Source organism: Acanthaster planci, linkage group LG03, assembly GCF_054643075.1.
Source record: "Acanthaster planci isolate LZ-2023a linkage group LG03, COTS_SCS, whole genome shotgun sequence".
In the NCBI taxonomy this organism is placed as follows: domain Eukaryota; kingdom Metazoa; phylum Echinodermata; class Asteroidea; order Valvatida; family Acanthasteridae; genus Acanthaster; species Acanthaster planci.
Window position 1 is genome coordinate 9,921,961 of NC_141779.1, and position 19,170 is coordinate 9,941,130.

Genomic DNA, 19,170 nt, shown 5'->3' on the forward strand with positions numbered 1-19,170 from the left:
TTTTGTTTTGTGTAGATTGGGAAATAGGCATTGCACTCACCCAGAATGGTCTTGAGAAGGTTGATTCTTTGGTTGAAAATGGCACAGTAGTAGTGTTCTTAAGCAGGATGCTTTGCTATGCTACAACTGCCCCGGTGTTACCACCCAGCTGTACCTATATTGGAAGTAATGTTTGAGATGTCTTATGGAAAGTTCGGTTGTAAAGATGGGAAATGTTATAATATTGCTCCTCACCATAAAGGTTCAGCAAAAAAAGTAACCATCCATCCATGGTTGAAAGAAATGCATGACAGTGAATTTGTAACACACAGGGCCAATTTCAACATGTTCTAATTAGGCGCAGAGTGAGTGCTAGGTGGTTTCCATATTATACTGCTGTGGCTTGTTCATGCCATTTTGTGACATCAAATCAAAAATTCAAAAAAGCACTTAGTCATTATATTTCAATCCACAAATGCATGAGCTGAGTTGCATGAACTGTAATATTTATTTCCACAAATTTAAGTTTTAATTGTTGTCCACTCAATCTTCAGTGGTTACAATAGTAAAATCTTTCAGATGAAAAAGGTCGACCAAAGGACTGCATGATATTCCATTGACAAGTCAGCTGTCTGTCAGTGTTGCAAATTTAAAAGGGAAGTTCACAACTGCCTGCTTGTACAAGCAAGGGATAAGCTTGACCTATTGTAGTGTGGGTGTTGGATGGGTAGATGCAATTGGCTGATCTGCGCAATCGCACAACCTGCGTGAAGCTTGTCAATCTTGATGCACAATCTGCCAACCCTTCTGTCATTGGCCAATCGCGTTTTCTTTCTACTTCGCGGTTGTGAAAGTTCGTTCCGAAAAAGGGGAAGTAAAGTCAGATTTCACAAAAAATTGACTGATAGTGCAACACAATCATGCGATTGCACTCAACATGGGTAGTGCAGCAAACATGGAACAGGTGATCGGAGTAAACCTGGAAGGAACCTATCAGGCCACTGGCAGTCCTACTTGTCAACCTGCCTGTCAGCTTGCCTTGCCACCTGGTCAGTTCACCCCCTCAACTACATCAACTAACCATCTGGTCATAGACCAGTAAATACAGTCCCATAGACAACAGTAATGGATGTCCAGACTTTGAAAGAAATCCGCCCGAGGAAAAATACAAGCTTCTCAGCTGTTCAAGATACATATCAAATAAAAGCTCATTTCCACATCCCTCATTCCCCTTTTCATTTTTAGTGGCTTAACCACTGATTTTGAAGATATTTCTATCCAGAGATGGTCACACCTATTAAAAAGAGTCATGAAGCCCACTGCCATTTTGAAAACTGATACCTACATTCCACTGCAAAGTAGACCATTTCAGAGCAATTATTTCATCCGAATCTCACTGAACACACAAGCTGGCATTCCTGTTGGCAGCCTCCACCTTTCTTTGCTCCAAGTTCACGAGCCACAGAATGCTCTTATAAAGGAGAATGTAACACACTAATTGCGATTTGGCCAGAGCACGCAATTTTGGGCCCATTTAGTGGCCTGTAATCATCTACCAGCTGGCCTATTCTTTGGGTGCCTGGAACTGTTGCCCCTTCATCATCCTACTTTCCCACTGTTTACTGCGTTAACTGTCTGGCCACAAGCCTCCTCTTGGGCTTCTCTGCACAATCAGCAGCTTATCCACTGACCCCCCCAATGCCCAGACAACCAGCAGGCCTGTCTCAATGTTTGTCACACAATGTGGCTGCAGCACCTTTGCACATCCACCCTACTGACCCAATGCGCCCTTTATTACATGGGCAACGTTTTGGGAACCTGCTACAACACCTGTGCTTTCAACTGCCCAAAGTGGTAAAGATTTCTTTCACATTTTCTGGCAACGTCTCCCATAAAACTTAAAAGACCCCCGAATCCTTCAGTTGTGTTACAAGGGTGGAGAGGCAATTTCATGAGTCACATTATGTTTAAAAAAAAAAGGCAACAAAAATGTACAGGTGTCTGAAAAGTAAACAACTACACATGCCAGCTGGCTCTGATGGCTGTCTTGCCGTGCAAGTCCATGCCAGCCAACCAGATGGACTCTACCTTGCTCCCACTGCTTGCTTACTAGTACTGTTGTATTATTTATTAGGCTCCATGCTTATCACTGCCAAGCTAGCCTAGTCTGCTCCCCTGTTAATTGCCTGCTCTAACACTTAGTTGCTCACCTTGTTTGCCTGGGTGCCCACCTCCTCACTTGACACACCTACTTGTCAACCAGAATCCAATGCATGTATATAGCTGCTTCAATAGCTGGGAAAAAAAACAGTTGCTCAGCAAATTCACACGCTAAACATTAACCTGGCAAACACCAATCACACCAATATGTGTAGCATGACTTTTTGACTGGTAACTTGCTTTTGTTAGTCAGTCTGCTCACCTGTCAGAAAATTTTACATAACATAAACAAGATCATAGGCATCTTAACTTGCCTACCTCAGTGTGCTTGTGACAATGTTCAGCATCATCTTGACTCTTGCTTGGCTTCATTGTCCTCCCTCCTGAGTTGATTATCCTACGAATGGATTCTATTCAATGGCAAATCAACTCAGAATGGAGTACAATAAATGTGCACAGCTGAGTTTCAAGATTGCACTGAAAAAAATCCTCTTGCACAGCATAAAATGAAGGAAGCCCAAAGCCTTCCCGACACATTGTTGCCACAGCCCATATATGTAGGGTCAAAGGTGAAATCAATTCTATCCAATGGGAGCTCGTAACAATTCAACTCTCTAACAATCACACATTCGGATAAAGTCACAGCTGCAAGAAAACTTCCAACTGCACAATGCACATCTAAATTACAGACAACTCAAATTCAGTACAATTTATTTCATCTTTTATTTTTTTTTCTTGTTTCAATTTTTTTAATATAAAATGATGAACAAATACATGTACATGGTTGCTGAAGATGGCATAGAATATAAAACCTGCATTATTGTGTGAAGATGTACAAAGGCAAAATCTTTTTTATCAAGTTTACTTTCCGTCTACAGAATTACGGCTGTTGTTTGGCACAAGACGGCCCTTTAAAAAATTCCTATAATTTATCTCCACATTCTAGAAAACCTGTTGGTCAGAGTGATGTGCATAAGTCTTTCTTTCTTTTGGATTTTTCCTCCCTAATTGCAGAGTGTCTAATGTGTTACTCAACACAAGCAATACAATAATCTGCTATACAGAGAAGAATTGCACTGCAGTAGGAGAACTTTACGGCATTCCAATGAATATCAGGGGGTCAAAGATCAGGCAAACAACAGATTGCCAACTGGAAAAAAAAATCCCTAAGACATAAAAAATTCTACACCCAACCAAACGCATTTATTGGGGAAAATCTGGCTGCTGCATTCTTCGACTGTAATGGTGCATGAACTTTATGAGGCTTCGGTGCAGTCTGCCATATTTGCATAGTATCTTCAATGTGTGCAGGGTAACATTCAAAGGAGTCATCAGAAAGTCTTGTGTGAACAACTACAATCCTGCCCTCCAGACGGTGCAGAGGTAGTTATTGACAACATTCTCATGAACTTTCCATTCATTAAACACAGTGTCAATTGCACCACTGTATTAAACTGAAAACATCTGTGGCTGACGCTGCAAGCTCGCCCCCCCCCCATGAATTTGGTTCATACAGTGAGTCAGTTTGGGCCTTAAATTATACCTCCAGGAGTGTCATCATGATATGTAACACTGTCACACACAGATACCTAAATGCAAAGTTTACGGCAGGCTGCGAAATAAGTGACTGATGGACATGTAAGAATCAGGAATTCAATTCCTACTCTTAATTCCATTTAATTTCCAGTGTTATGATTAACCCCGCCCCCCAGAACACACATCAGTTTTTCAGGTGTGACAACTACATGCAAATTATCACTGTCGTTGAGAGAAAAAGGACTAACTGCAGTTGTGCAACAAAGAAAACAGACAAGGATGTCCACTACAATATATCTCAATGTACAACTTGATAATGCTCAGAACTCGAACTTGCTTCAGAAGACAAGTTGTCATAGAACTACAAAATTACTGAAAGGTGGGGTCTATCCTAAACTAGAGAAAAAATATGATTCAAATAGCATGGACAAATCATATTTTCTTCATGATTTACTTTCAGTAAGCACTTCTTAAAATTTATTGAAACCCATCTGGATGACCAGAGCTAGGCATTCTAAAAGTATTTGGCGTTCTAGTTTTGTTGTGGAGGTTGGCTGACAAGTGAAGGTTTCCTTCTTTTGCAGAGCATTTCCTGGTGTTGTGAATGGCTTTTGAGAGGGACTTGTGGAATGGGGGTCAAAATGTCACCAGAGGACCAAGGATGCTTGAAACCCTTGGGTGAGGCTCTTCACTAGATGTGGCTGTCTACTGCTCTCAATTGAGTCGTGTCTCATCACAATTTGTAGAGGGTTGAAACAGCCGCCACGTGTACTACTATTGAAAGAAATCTTACTCTCACTTGCTTGAAACAACTTGGTGGGCTCTGCAACCAGTTAGGAAGGGGATTCAGAGATGACTACAGGCCAACTGATTAGGGTATCATCCTCAACATCTGGTTCTCCTCATGAAAACCAGTCCTAAATGATACGGATCATCAGTAGATGTGTGCTGGTGCTCGTTTAAGACTTTGAATTTTAATGAAACAGGTGCACATTTTGTTTCACTTCCAAAGGGAGAAGAAAACAAACAGCAGAAAACAGTTCTGAAGAGATGTTAGAGGATTCTCATTTTATGTACATGTATACATTTCCTCTGCTCGTCTTTAGTACAAATGGCACAGGTTGCTGCAGTAAAGTCAAGTTGATTACTTGAGTACAAGTAGTCCCAGACATACTTTCTCTGGGACTGGACCTGCATACTTTGTGCATCAAAGAACCCTTTGCTACTGACAGCACGAGCTGACACTCTCCGGCTGCATTTGTTGTGCAGTGTTAGGCAAAAGTTTTTCCTACATAGTTTGTGCATGCCATTTGCAGGATTGGGGAGTGTATGGCCGGGCCACCGAGTGGAATGTGCCAGTGGTTTCTGGAACAGTGTGAGATTTGAGAGGATTCAGGCAGATTCCCAGCAACATATCCCAGGCGGCTATGGTGAACAGACTAGGAAGGCCTAGTGACGGTTGTGAAAGATATCTAACTAATATTGGCATCAAGTTGTGCAATCTATCAGGCAAAAGGAAGTAACAAAGTTCCCATACATTAATGAAAATATATTTATATATATGTATATCTCACATTCCTGTTTAGGAAACCATTTTTCTTTGCCATACAAATCTTTTACACCCGAAGTCCAATCACTGTCTATACATGTATACACACTGTCCACCTCTGCCCAGACCTAAAAGGGAGGCACTTCAGAAGAAAAATAGTATGGTAACATTTGTTTTCACGTTTGTAAATAAAAAATCAATATACAGATTAACTGCACTAGAAATTCATATATATGATATATTATAATTACAGTTCTCAAAAAAAAATTTCGTTGTGACAGTTCCTGGGTTTTATGTACAAGGAACGTGCAATATACATGTATGTCTACGTCACAATCGAAAAGAGTGTTTTTATGATATGTACAACAGAACAGTCTTGCCGCAATTTTGAACATGGAACGTACATTAACTGTCACCTAAGTTGCAAATTTATTTTGAACGACCGTGGTGACATTATATTTATGCAGTTTATATTTACAACAAAACTAAAACAGGGACAGGATACAATTCTGCCTTGGTTCAACAAAATAATATCCGGGTTTAGAGTCACATTTGAACCCAAATGTCTTTTCTAGTAATTTTGCTATTTTTCTGCAATGCCAATTTTGTGAAATATCCGTGTGATTCAATGCACCCATCTGCAGCAACCATGGCTTTTTTTTTCCCAGTTTCGGGGAATTTGCAAAGGATTTTCAAACAAAAGGTAACAAGACTTCAACCACACGTTGACCTGCAACTGTCTGTTCACTTCAAAACACATTCATGGGACACAAACTGGATGAGACTTCTTTTGCGTTCATATCAGTCAATGAGAAAAAGTCACAGTTTTCCCCCAAAGTATTTCCTCTAATTTGATTTTCTTCAACTTTGGGGGTAGCTGCAACCAACAAACAACTTGAATCAGCTGGGACTTTGACAAATGGCATGCAGTGAAAAATATCACACACCTCTGATTTCAGCAACATTGACCAGTGCGGTGATACATCAATTGTATTTAGTGCGTAGCATTTTTTTTTGGGGGGGGGGAACCCTCTGCATTGCAATTGGTCGATTAAAGGGACTGGTATCCAACATATGTTCATGTTACCCTTGTACTCATGTGTGTCTAAATGATGTCACCCTCCAAAAAAAAGCAGAAAAAAAAGAAAAGACGATTCCCCAAGTGGTTAACACGGGGCTATTTATTTCTGTTTCAGCTTCCGAGCACAAGCTCCTGATTATTGAGCCACAGTCATTCAGGCTTTGATGCCATCTTTTTTGGGGGGGCCTTTGCACAAACACCAAGGCCGTCAAGCACATGTAAGTCACTGTATCATCACTCAACACAGTTGTGCAAAGAAAAGGTAGTACAGGATGAGAAGATACTGTGGGGTGCTGGTGACAGTGTCGGTAGTACCCGTAACGTTTAACCAGTTTACTTCAGGACGACTACCAGCATCAAACTTGGTGCTCCATAACTTGCAGGACATTCAAGAATGCTCCAGGATACCAGTGACGATGTGCTCAATATCAGTGATGATGGAACACTTCAACATTTCTGAGGCAAATAGATTTGGGACCGTCGCCAGTTCCTCGGAGACATGACTTGGCACTTACTAGGTACCAGCCACAGAGCCAGATGCCATTTGGTTACTAGCTGTCATACACGATGCAACGCTGCTTTCTTGTGTCTACACAAGAGTACCACTTGTTCTCTTCCCAAAACCCATGTGATTTTGAGTTCCAGATATAGTTTGAAGCACATCTTCCTGGCTGTACTAGTAACTGAGAAAAAATAAATGGCTGGCATTTCAGTCAAGGAATGTGTTTTGTGTTTTCTGCAATATAAGACAAGTAACGGTAGGCATGTGAATACACACTGTTGTATCAAATCCAGTGAAGTGAAGACATCTCAGTTTTCTGTGTCTTCAGAATTGGAAAGCCTACTGCTGAACGTTAAGACCGATATATTATCTCCTTGCCCGTCGATGCAAACGGCCCACCGCTTTCCCACATTTCACTCAGCAGTGTCAGTCCACGGAGAAATTGTTCACAAATTCATGCCGGAGCAGCTCGTGTGACCAGGGCCTTTGTTGGGGGTCTCGAATCAACATGAGCTGCAGGAAGTCCCGCGCCACGTCTGACACTGTGCTCGGCAGCTGGGGGATGGTTGGTTGGGTGGCAATTTTGAAGATGGCCGCCATTGCCTCATAGTCGGCCCAGGGCGGTTTGGTAGTCAGCATCTCTACTACCGTGCAGCCCACGCTCCTGAACAGAACAAAATGGAAAGAAAGGAAATTGTGAGTCTAACAGAGCCTAGTGTCACTGTCCCAAGGAGTTCACTGGCCCTATATCAAGACCCAGTGTCAAGAAACAACCAGACAGAAGCTCTTGACCAATACAAGCAAGGAGCCAACCACTTGCAAATTCCCATCACATAGTTTTTTTCAGGTTGGTAACATCTCTCTGAAAAAGCAAAACTTTTTAAGTACTAGCAAATGTGTCAACTTAAAAAGAACAAAATAGGACCAGCCCCCTGTGACTGGCTCTCAGAAGATTTCTGTACAGAACACAAAGTTGCTATGCAATTTTTTCCAACAAGCCCCGCCATCCAGAAAGAAAAGCACTCACCAGACATCGGCTTTCCTGCCGTACCCGATGCCGTTGATCACCTCGGGGCTCATCCAATAGGGCGTCCCCGTTACAGACTTGATGCCTGTCACGTAGCTTGCTATTGTTTGTAACCGCCGTGATGCACCAAAGTCAGCTAGCTTGACGTTCCCTGAGCCCGCTCTCAGAATATTTGCACCTTATTCAATTCAAGGAGGAAAAACAAATACTTGTCAAAGCCCGAAAATACATCGAAGTTGCATACATATATCAACCAGTGCAGGGTTGGCGCAAAAATCTGAGAAACAAATTCCATGACTTTTCCAGGACTTTTCAGGACTAAAATATGACAATTTCCTTGACATTTAACACCATTTTGCACAGAAAATTGTTACATATTACAAACTGGATAGCCTAAAACTTCCTCATTATTCCATTATCACATGTACATCAAAAGCAGCCTATCAAAAATAAACAATAGTATGATCTTGATTTCCCTGACTTTTCCTCCTGACAACAGGGTTCCAGGACACCCTACGTTTCCCAAATTTTCCCTGACTTCTCTGTGACTTTCCAGGACAACCTTTTTCCATGGTTCTCCACAAACCTGCAGTGACCCCTGAGAGTTCTTGATCCTACAAGAAGTTTCCTTCATCAGCTCTTACAATGACCTAAGAGACACGTGATTATGCAGTGCAAAACTAAAAATCCTATTTTGTTTCTTCACCTTTGATATCCCTATGTACAATGTGACTAATGTGAAGATAGGCAACTCCTTCCAGGATCTGCCGCGTGTACTTTCTTGTTACGTTCTCCGTCAGTGGACCATAACTTCTCAGCTCATCTTTCACCGAGCCCTGCAGATTGGTAAAGTGGGAGAAGAAGAGAAAAAGTTACAAAAACTTCTAAGGGCTTATGTGGGGCCTCCTTTTTCTACTCAGTGTTTTTGCCTACAAGCAGCTCTGGCCGTCATTACAAATGTAAAGCAATAAAGTGTTATCTCATCCAGCAATCAAAACATCAAATCATACTACCTACTACTGAATACTACACGACAACATGACCCTCTTTGAAAGTAACAGGGTAAATGTACTATTTTGAGGTATAAATACAAAAACCAACCAAGGATGACATTTCAGCAAACCTTTGACCGCCCATACAAGAAGGCAAAATGAGAGTGGTCTGCATGTACACAGTGTCCAGGACTAATGGCTACACATGACAGGTGAATTGTAAGAATTTCTTATGTGCAGTCAGACTGAAACCAGATGATATAAACGGGGTCCGCTCTGAAGACAGAAAAAGCACTGACGACATTCCCCTGGACACAAACAAGCTTTACACGTGCTGAGAGGAAATGGCACTGGTTCCCTTTGTTCCCATGATAACACTCTCCAGCAGACTATGTACAGACTCAGAACCACAGATGACTGGCTTGAACAACCATGGACAGGAAAAAATGTTTTGTTCCCTTTGAGTGTCAGTACTGGTAGCAAGATAAGCATACAATGGTTGGAGCATATACATGGCCAACAGGCATGCCTGTAAATTTCAGCTGAATGTGCACAACTAGCTCAATGTCCTTGCTTTGCCGGACAATTGAGGGCGCTGTTGCTGTGATGTCAATCTGGGAATACACTGTTTATTTAAGTTTTAAATAAGAAAACTGAAATTGGCTCATTGAAAACATTTCTGAGAAAGGGTTGCTCATTGGTTTATTGTCGTTTACATATACAAAATAAATCACAGAAAAAAAAGCAGAAAATTTTCCTAATTTCTTTTTACATATATCAACGTAACATTGTGGTTTTCTGCAAGGAACGACATCATAGCTTCCTCATGAATGTGAAATACTGGTACTCAGCATAGAAACCGAGAGGCACTGAAAACCCTTCAAAATAGCAAAGCAAAAAAGTGAAAGTAATGTTAAATGAGACAGAAAAGTGCATTTCTACAAGTTGTATAAAAAGCACATTACCACGTTCCCTCAACATTTCCCCCAAATAATTCTAAAACCTTTTCTTAATAATGTTTGAAACTCCGCCACGACTTACCCCTGGCATCAGCTCCATGAAGATGGACAGGACATCTCTGACCTCGGAGCATCCAAAGTACTGCACTATTCTGTCATGGTGAAGGTTTCTCAACAACTCAATCTCTGATTTCAGGGCTTTCACTTCCTGCAAAGTTTTTAATAACAATAATAATAACAAGCACTTGTAAAGCACCATCCATCCAGCAAACTATGCCGAGGCACTGTATTATCATTATCCCTGCACATTGGGCTCACACATCATCTGAACATTCTCTGATAACTTGGGCACATGTAAGTTTGATGACGGTACCAACTGATTGAAAAGCATTAAGTGAGTGCATACCTACCAATGCACAAGAGAGATATCGCCTCAGTTTATAGATTCTACCATTACAGATCTATGCAAAGCACAGAAAACATGCAATTTCTATGGAGTGCTTCAGAAAATAAATTTCAATCAGATACAAATGCATTTCATTGTTCAGCTGTGTAACTGGAAGAGGAGGATTCCTCTCTTCAAGCCCATTGGACTGCTCACCTTCCTGGCTTCTGTGTTGTTATTGTCCAGTGGGACCTGCTTCACCGCCAGCTCCCGGCCTGTGTCGGCGTCGTAGCAGAGGTAAACGACCCCGAATGCCCCCTGACCCAGGATCTTGCCCTTGCGCCAGTTGACCGGTGCCCGGGGAGCTGCAAACCATGGAAAATGTCAGTCAAACTCTTGACGCACTAAGACAGTACACCTCATGTCTTTGAATTTAAAATGGCGTAGCAGTGTGGCTAAAACCCTGTCACTTGATGATGTTTGGTTTTGTCTCCAAATGTCCGCAGGTGAGGCTTTTGTTCTAGGTTTTAAGACTTGTAGAATTCTTCTCAACATAACGTTTCTTCAATTTTTTCAGGAATGATTCCCCAAGAAGGCTGCAACAGGACTACGTTAAAATCACTATCCATCTGTATAAGAAAATTTCCATCTGCATTCCCACTTCCACCTTTGTAGTGTGAGAACCGAGTTTTCTCTTAGTTAATGAGTCACAATCAGACACAACAAAGACAGTGGCAGAAAATGTTAATCACGTCTTCCAAGCCCATGAAAAAAGGTGAAAAAAATTATCTTTCCTCAGCCCGTCCAACATTTTCTTTTTCTTTTCATTAGAAAGCCGGCAAATTAGATTTTCCTCAACATAAGCATGCATGTAGAGCCTATGCAAAAACCTAAACAATACATTCAAAAGAAATTACTGAGTACAAAAAGATGTTTGTTAAATCTCACAACGTTCTGCTTAGCATATATGAGTAACCTGCCAGAAAGTGTTTGAATGTGTACTGCTTCTTAACAGTTCTTGGCACAGATTATCAGTTGAGCCGTTTCCAGTTAACTCTGTAAAAATTGGGCCACACTGAAAACCTCTTTGAGAATCTGCAACACCATGGCCTAACTTTAAGTTCTCAAAGATGAAACATCTTCAACAACAGAAAATACAGCTTTGCATATTCTCACTGAGCAAAAATTAGCATCCACAAGTAATGGCTATTAATCTACTGCCACAAGACTGAAGCCCCTAGTTCACTTTCATTGGGCTGTGAAGCACCAATGCTGTCAAGCAACATTACATTCTAAGCACAATTCAGGTGACAGCCAGTCACGGGAAATAACAGCCACACAGATTTTAACCAGTAACCGTTTTTCACTTATAAGCAAATATTTTGAATCTGTCCTTAGGTATGTATTTCTGTACTCACGTCTATGAAACTGGCAGTAAATTGAATTCCTGTACAAGGCGGAAAACAGTTTCTTGATTTGGCGATTTTGTTTTGCCTATGAAAAGCTTCTTAATTTGCAGATTGGCGTAATTCAGACCAATGTGCATGTAGTCGAAACAGAGGTTCTTAAAGGAAGTTCTTAAAGGAAGTTCTTAAAGGAAAAGGCCTAAGCAGACAGAGAGGAAAAAGCCGACATACACATCATGGTCTCACATTTGGCGTTCTCCTTGAGGCCCATCTCCTGCAGCGACTTGATGGAGTGCTCCAGCTCGCTGTCCCGTCGGCGCCGGCTGTCCAGTGTGTCGTAGTCCGCCCCGATGCCGCTGCTGCTGCTGCTCTTGCTGAGTGAGTGCTCGCTGCCGTGGGGGCTGTAGGCCTCACTCCGCTCCTCCCCACTCCCCCGGCTCATCAGGCTGGGGCTGAGCTGGGGCCGGCGGGACCGGCTGGGGAACGTCTTGCGACCTGGACAGAGGGGACGGCGGGTACAGACGCCGTTATGTTGTGATTCACAGTCTGGGTCTCACACAACCAGACGCAAGACCACTAACAAGACCAGACACAAGAATGATCACACGTAGCAGGTTTAACAACAACAGAAAAATCCTGTTGTTGGAGTTTATTTGGACAGCTTATGACTTGAATTCAGACTGGAGGTCTTGATCTGGTCTTGTGATAGTGTTGTGGGGTCTTGTGATGTTATTGACAGGTTTCTACTATAACACTGGTCCTGGCCCTGTCCTAAACTCCTCCAGTGCCCAGGTTTATAAATGCAGGATCCAACAAATGGGTCTTTAACAGGGCTGGGCTTTTTTTTTGGAGGAATTTTATTTTGGTTTGCAATACAAAGATGAAACCAAGCTCAGCTTTTTGACATTGCCTCCAGTTTGGCATCTTGATGGGAGAACATATTTTAGATATTATTGCTGATGAAGGATGTTGAGGGTTCCAAATGATTATTAATGTGGCTCTGGAGGCTTATTACTCATTTTGTGAGCTCGGGCTGCTAACATATACCTAGGAGCTATGGTTGTGTCATAATTGGTCAGCTACAAATTGTAAATTGCAACAGCAGGCACGTCTTTAGGAAATGGTTCCTACCAGTTGTTAGTCAGTAACTTACAGAGGCACACCTATTCTTCTCAACTTTAGCCAAGTAATTCAGGCATGATCCATGAAACGTTTTCGACAAGAAGCCATGCTGGATACCACAGGGTCAATGTGGCCACATACATGGACTTGCATCATTACAAGTGATTTTGCAGACAAAAGCCAACCTGTCTCTCGTACAGTTTTACTTTAATAAGGGCTTGTCTTCATTTCATGCAAACAGCGGATCAAAACCAGACGAGATGCAGGTCAACAGGATAATCAGACCTGTAATTGGTTCCTTGGAAATTCTCTGCCATTTTCACCGACACGTTCCAATTCCTCCCTAAAAACACTAAGAAATCTGCTTTAATTCCTTTTTAACAATCATTTTTAAGGATGGAAAAGGATGCCACTCTTTGGAAAGTGAGTCCCCTGCTGTGTCTTACCATCATCATATTCTGTCTGGGAGTTCTTCATGCTGTACCTCGTAGGAAATGTTCCACCCTTCCCTGATCTCTCTGGATACTGTGAACCTGATGACAAAAAAAAGACACATTTTCTTTCTTTTTTTTACATTTTCTTCAACACCATATTTAGTCTCTAAGGCTTCTGAAAATGCCCCCAGCTTTGGATCTCAATTTATTCATCAGAATTAAAAGCAAAAAGGAACCAACTGAAGTAAAGAGCATTTGGGACAATGCAAAAATGCCTAGAAAAAAACTCTGTCGAAAAACCTCCACAAGACCAAGCATAAACACCGGCTCAATGGAACACTCTGTCAAGTTTTCATTTGGAGAATACATTTTGGTTAAACAAAATGTTCATAATGCCAACAGGAATAACCTCAAAGACTAAGCCGATAATATTTTTGCACCACTGACCTCAATACTTGTCAATATTCATCCATTCAAATTTATCAGATGAAAACAATATAACCTGACAATTTTCAAACTACTGATTCGGAAAAACAGAAACCAATTCAAATCGCTCATCTGATGAACTCACTTGAGAATTCTTCATAGCTGTTTGTACTTTGTGCCCTGAACATTCTACCACTCGTACTGTAGAAAAAAAAATCAAAACAAAATGGGTTATGATGAAAGCATTGAAAAGGAATGACCCATAAGCACATGCTTGAAAGAGATGAAATTACCAACTACAGACCTCATTGTTGTCCACTTAAAACGACAATGACGTCCAGCAGAGGGGATATACATGTAGAGTGTCATTATTTGAAGGAAATATACTCAGAAATCTTTTTTGGGCAACCAAAAGGAATTTTCTGTGGTATTTCCGTCTAGCAATGTGGTGTGCTGAAGCACATATTGCATCAACGGAAAATGAGGTTGCATGAATAATTCCAATCATTCACATTCAAATCAAGGAAAAAAACATGCTTTCAAAAATCCAGTGTCTCACTGATGCCCTTTAAAGATCCCTTGCCAAGATCCTGCAGTTGATTCATTCACCTTTGCATATACATGTACATACATGTACGACGTGAGTTCATGTACACAGGGGTCTTTTTTTCTAAGTAAGTAGGCCAGGACATTGATCAGAAGGTAACATTTGCACATGGGGTTGTGGGAATAGGGTGTCGACTGCTCTGGGAGCGCAGAGAAGCACAGATCTGACATCTGGATCAACAAATCCTGCCCCCCAAATGCAACTATTTGATGGTTTAATAGAACATTTCCTCCCTAGCCACTGGCTTCAACTTGCATCCTAATTGCTTGGCGTTTGACAGAAACCCAGTCGGCTTCACTGGAAATAACAATGCTCCTGTTCCATTTTCCCCCTTTTATCACCAGGTGGATCTTTAATGCTGTAAAAACATCATTAATGTTGCCATTGTCCATGCTTTACAACCCTGAGCACATTGTAGAAATTAAACTTAATTTAAAGAATAAAAGTATTTAAGGAATAAAGACACGGCATTCAAATATACAAATTGGAGGAGACAGCAAAATGGCAAGCTTTTTATCTTGATTTCCTGCCGAACTGTTCAACTTCCTCAAGCCAAAACTTTCAACCTTGAATTTAACCCCAGAATCGTTACATGGCACGTATTGCGTGAAGACTTCAGGCGTCAGCTCTAACACAGGGTGCCTGATTACAAACCAAGGCTTACAGAATCATGTCATTCAATCCCTGTTTATAGACACTTCACATCTTAACATGACAGCCCCTATCCAAAGATTAGCTGGTTTTAAGGGGGAGGGTGCACCAAAATACGGATGTCACATTAGCAAACTCAGGATGTGTTGAATAAAATTGAACGAAATAGTGTTTACTTTTGACCTGGATTTTTTTCTGGGAACTTTATCATTAAATTATTCTTTCTTGTTTCTCATGTGGCTTGTTTGCTATGCGGCAGACTTCTAATATTACTTTTCCTTTTGCGTGTCAGCTGATTCTTAAATTACGCGAGGCCTATATGATAGAACTTAGTTGTTATAAACTTGCAAATGTCAAAGGTCACTACCTTCCTAATGACTGGCTCCCGCCGTAGAATGGCTTGTCTAGTGACTGGTGGCTACCATTGGGACTGCTGATCATCACATGATCTTGTTGCTAGGGAAGACAATGCAACACACGATTTCACAAGTTATAAAAGGTTGTGTAAGGTGAAAAAGTTTAGAGTTATGAAGCAGTCACTTTTTTCAGTGAGAGGGTTGGAAGGCCCAAGGGGTTTAGACGGTTATGTTCATCAACTCAAACAACTGACAATTCTGGAGTAAGTGTGCTACCTTGGCGAAAGTTCACAAACATCGGCAATCAGAAAGTACATGTACATGCCAATGGGTGGAAGGCGATTTTGTGTCAGTGTGGCTTTAGTAGTCAAACAGGCGCTGAGACTAAAACTTCTAATTGTCCATTTCCACAGGAGGGACTGCAAGGGGTGCAATTCTATGGCTGAGAACGCATAATTTAATGACTGGCAATATTCAATCACACATCCTCAAGACAGCCAAATAAAATGACTCTGCACATTTCCTGTTTTGCAAAAGGATGAGATTTCCATTTCTACGCGGACATCTCAGGATTAACACCCTGACAGCATTATATGTTGGGTGACAAATATTTGGGACTTGATGACTGCTAGCTCTGCATGCCACTAACATCCAGTTATGTGGCAATATCTTTCGCTGGCAGGGCAGAAATGAACCACACACCAAAAATGTGCCAGCTTCTGCGAAGGGTGGTAAATGCTGAAAGGCTGCCGCCTCAGGCAAAATTGGCCATGTCAGACATGGCGGTTATAAGGCCGAGTTCATATTCAGTGCAAAAGAAAACAAACCAAAAGTTGGCAACATCTTGGCAAATGTGGTCACCGCAAATATCCACAAGTTTTAACCTCTAATGCACCTTTCCCTTCAAACTTCTCATGTAACCTTAACTTTATTTGTCATGTGCATTTGCATGAAGTACATGTACAAGAGGCCTTTAGTGTTTGGATTATCAAAGCAAGATCAATCAAAAGTCCAAATGTTGGATCTGAATGTCGTCTGACAAAAAGTGTCAAGTATTATTCTCAAGATCATATGCCACACTATGAAAGAATTACTTTCTGCACTTGGTTTCAAGCATTGAACTGTTTACTTAGAAGGAAAGAAATTCTAAACTACATAAGATTTTAGAGTGTGTTTCAATTCCAACGCATACATGACAGGTGGAAAGGAGGGAAAATTGGTCCATCTGAGGAAAAGGTGCAAGCCTGTGTGGTTTGCAGCTGAAAAAGCTGCCTCCTTCTTCTTCCCCTCCCCCCTTTTTTCCCCAACTTACCTCCGACTCCGGCTCGGGAATGAACCGCCCTTCCCCACAAGTGGAGTCCCGGATGATGTCCTGCATGGACTCGGTGGGGACGTGGCCCGGGGGCGGGGAGGGCGTGTCCCGGGCAGGCATCTCCACCGGCGTGGAATGTCGCTTGTTGGTCAGGTTCTGCGGCACCTTGGGGGTGGGCGCCTGGGGAATTGACTGGGAGCGCAGCGTCGTCGGTTTGTGGGTGGAGTCGCTGCGGATCTGCAAAGATTGAGGGATGGGCTACCATAGGTTAATTGCTGCTATCACACAACACAACAGACAGAGACTGGATCTTCAATCCTAGCTTCCACATCAATGTATAGAGACACACGATCACCGAACAGTTCTCCATTACACACAACTATATGGAAATGCTTTTTGTTATGAATGATACCAACAGGGATACAGACAGTTGGTTAAGTTGAACCAAGGTGAAAGCCTCTCGGGTAATTCCTTTGATAATATGCAGCGTTTCTTTGAAATCTGTTGCCTTGATCATGGTCTTCTGTCAAAATAACCTCAACTCTTCTTTGCAGTATCTGAGCATTTATTATTCAGATATTCCCTTCACCCTCCTCTCATCACAAAATCTCTACACCCAAATCCTACCATCTCTTACAGTGGGGTGAATTGCATGCATGTGTTACAAATCTAGTCTGTGTCAAGTGACAAGCTATTCAGATAGACTGTGACATGGCTCATCCGCAGTTACTTGCCACTTGGCTTGTTATTTGACTCCTGGATGGCTTGTTTTTCACACTGACTGCACCGGCGACAGTTTTTCCAGTATTCCATGAATCTCAAACCGGCTTCTCAAGTTCACTAGCTCGTGAAGTTTCAACGATACCGATTCTTTTCTGGTAAATCATGGATTGCGCTTACTGGGGAGTGCACATGACCTACAGGTCAAGGGTTGTGACCTTACGGCCAGAGGGTCAGGGTTGGTATCGAACCGCTGGGCATATGTTGTGGCCTTGGGCGGGTCACTTCACCCCTGTACTTGCCCCTCTCCATCTAGTAGTATCAATGGGTACCAGCATTACCAGCAGCTGGGGAGTACCTTGCGATGAGCTGGCATCCCATTCGGGAATTGACATAGTCTCGGATGTTTCATGTCAAGGAAACTAGAGATAACCTGATAAGCCAGATGGCTTCGAAACATAGAGCTAATTCACTAACTCCTAATTGCCTGTGTTTAAAGGCCTCCTGCATGCAGACACTTCGAATTCACGAGCGTATTTGAGGAACCTACTGAAAATATGATCGAACAAATTCCGAAAAATGTGCTCAAAATGCTACGGGCCAAGTTTTTTTATAGTTCACTATGATGCACTGAAAAAGTTGTCCACAGCACAATGTGCACACATTTGCATTGCTTGCATGGAGCCCAATGGAACACTCAGTTACTCTTTATACATTTGCATTTTTACCACACTGGCTTTGTAAATGCATCATTTTAGGATGCAGATGTAGATATGCACATGGCCATACAAAAAGCATACACAATTTTAAGTTTTCCGTAGGTTTGTGAATGGATATGATTAATTGACTCAAGCAGGCTTTACTCTGCACAGTGAGCCTTCTAGTAATTTAACACAGCTCTATGCTCAGAACAGACTTGGTTGCTTGTTGTGTTGAATACACAGAGAGCACTCACAGCTGTGTCGTAGAGTTCCCCTCCTCCTGTGACACTCTCGTGATACGTGACCGACCCCGATCCGGGTCCCGACAGTGACGCGAGAATCTCCGGTGACGAAGCTACCTTGTGATATCCTCCCACAGTGGTTGTGGCGACGGTCGCGGTGCTGGTACCCGTTTGGATCGGTGTCAGATAGATGCGGAGGCTCTTGGCAGTGGGGTTGTGGTCCATCAACGCCACAGCCTGGTTGAGATTTGTTTGGCTCTTAATTGGGACGACAATCTGTTGGAAAAACACAAAAACACTGATGCCTCAAGACAATGGTGCTTGCTTGAAGACCTTCATGATATGCAAAAGCATTTCCTCAGGTGATTTTCAGTAAGACACGTGACAAGAGTTCTTAAGGTCCCTACGGGGGACAGACACACGAACTCTCCAGTGGCTTGTATGTAACTCTGTATGAAATATCAATTCCTTTTCATCATTGATAACATCAGGTGTGACCTTTCAGTGATGTCAAAGCAATGAACGTCAATGCCCTTGTTTGATACTTCCATCAAAGCTTGGGTTGTTATGCTAGAAGGAAAACATTTTCAAAGGGGGTGCCTCGTGCAACACAAAGATCAAACACAAAGATCTCAAACATTAAGTGGGCAGGAAAATTGGTATGCAGGCTTAGCGATAAAACAGACCCAGCAGAACATGGGAACCAGTATGTTAATGAAGGTCACATAAGTTCATGTCCCAAAAACTGAAGTAAAGAAACAAGAACAGGGAGGGTTTGAAGAGGAGGGACCATGCGCCCTTGTTGCCAAGTGGAGGCCTCTTGTGATTAATGGATGTAGGATGCATTGTAATTATTCAGGGAGAACCTTATCCAATAGCAAACAGGAACCAGTTGGGAGGAGGCTGAACTGTACCTAAAAAACCTGACCTCCACGCATAGGTCGTGGGGTACATGCTGCAACGACTGTAGTGAGGGGAAGGAAAAAGCGTGGGTTTTCCTTGGTCTCTTGAGGAGTTCAGTGC

General features: G+C 42.2%; 1 protein-coding gene and 1 long non-coding RNA gene across 9 annotated transcripts in view; both read right to left on the reverse strand.

Moving 5' to 3' along the window:
• Positions 1-40: 40 nt before the first annotated feature.
• LOC147799623 (uncharacterized) lies at positions 41-2,662 on the reverse strand. Its single transcript, XR_015424949.1, has 3 exons — positions 2,402-2,662; positions 2,190-2,274; positions 41-154 (listed from the first exon to the last, which is right to left on the reverse strand). It is a non-coding gene; the product is annotated as an uncharacterized LOC147799623 (long non-coding RNA).
• A 176-nt stretch (positions 2,663-2,838) lies between these two features.
• LOC110986656 (mitogen-activated protein kinase kinase kinase 2-like) overlaps positions 2,839-19,170 on the reverse strand; it is an 81,625-nt gene continuing 65,293 nt past the window's right edge. For 7 of the 8 annotated variants that reach the window (XM_022248698.2, XM_022248697.2, XM_022248700.2 and 4 more), the window contains 11 exons: positions 18,160-18,423; positions 16,485-16,721; positions 15,184-15,272; positions 13,704-13,759; positions 13,145-13,231; positions 11,808-12,071; positions 10,387-10,535; positions 9,868-9,993; positions 8,541-8,670; positions 7,835-8,012; positions 2,839-7,471 (listed from right to left, as the gene is read on the reverse strand). In XM_022248698.2, coding sequence (XP_022104390.1) covers positions 7,234-7,471; positions 7,835-8,012; positions 8,541-8,670; positions 9,868-9,993; positions 10,387-10,535; positions 11,808-12,071; positions 13,145-13,231; positions 13,704-13,759; positions 15,184-15,272; positions 16,485-16,721; positions 18,160-18,423 — 1,818 coding nt within the window. In that variant the 3' untranslated portion in view covers positions 2,839-7,233. The remainder of the gene's footprint in view (positions 7,472-7,834; positions 8,013-8,540; positions 8,671-9,867; positions 9,994-10,386; positions 10,536-11,807; positions 12,072-13,144; positions 13,232-13,703; positions 13,760-15,183; positions 15,273-16,484; positions 16,722-18,159; positions 18,424-19,170) is intronic. The other variant, XM_087134998.1, reaches the window with a different exon arrangement.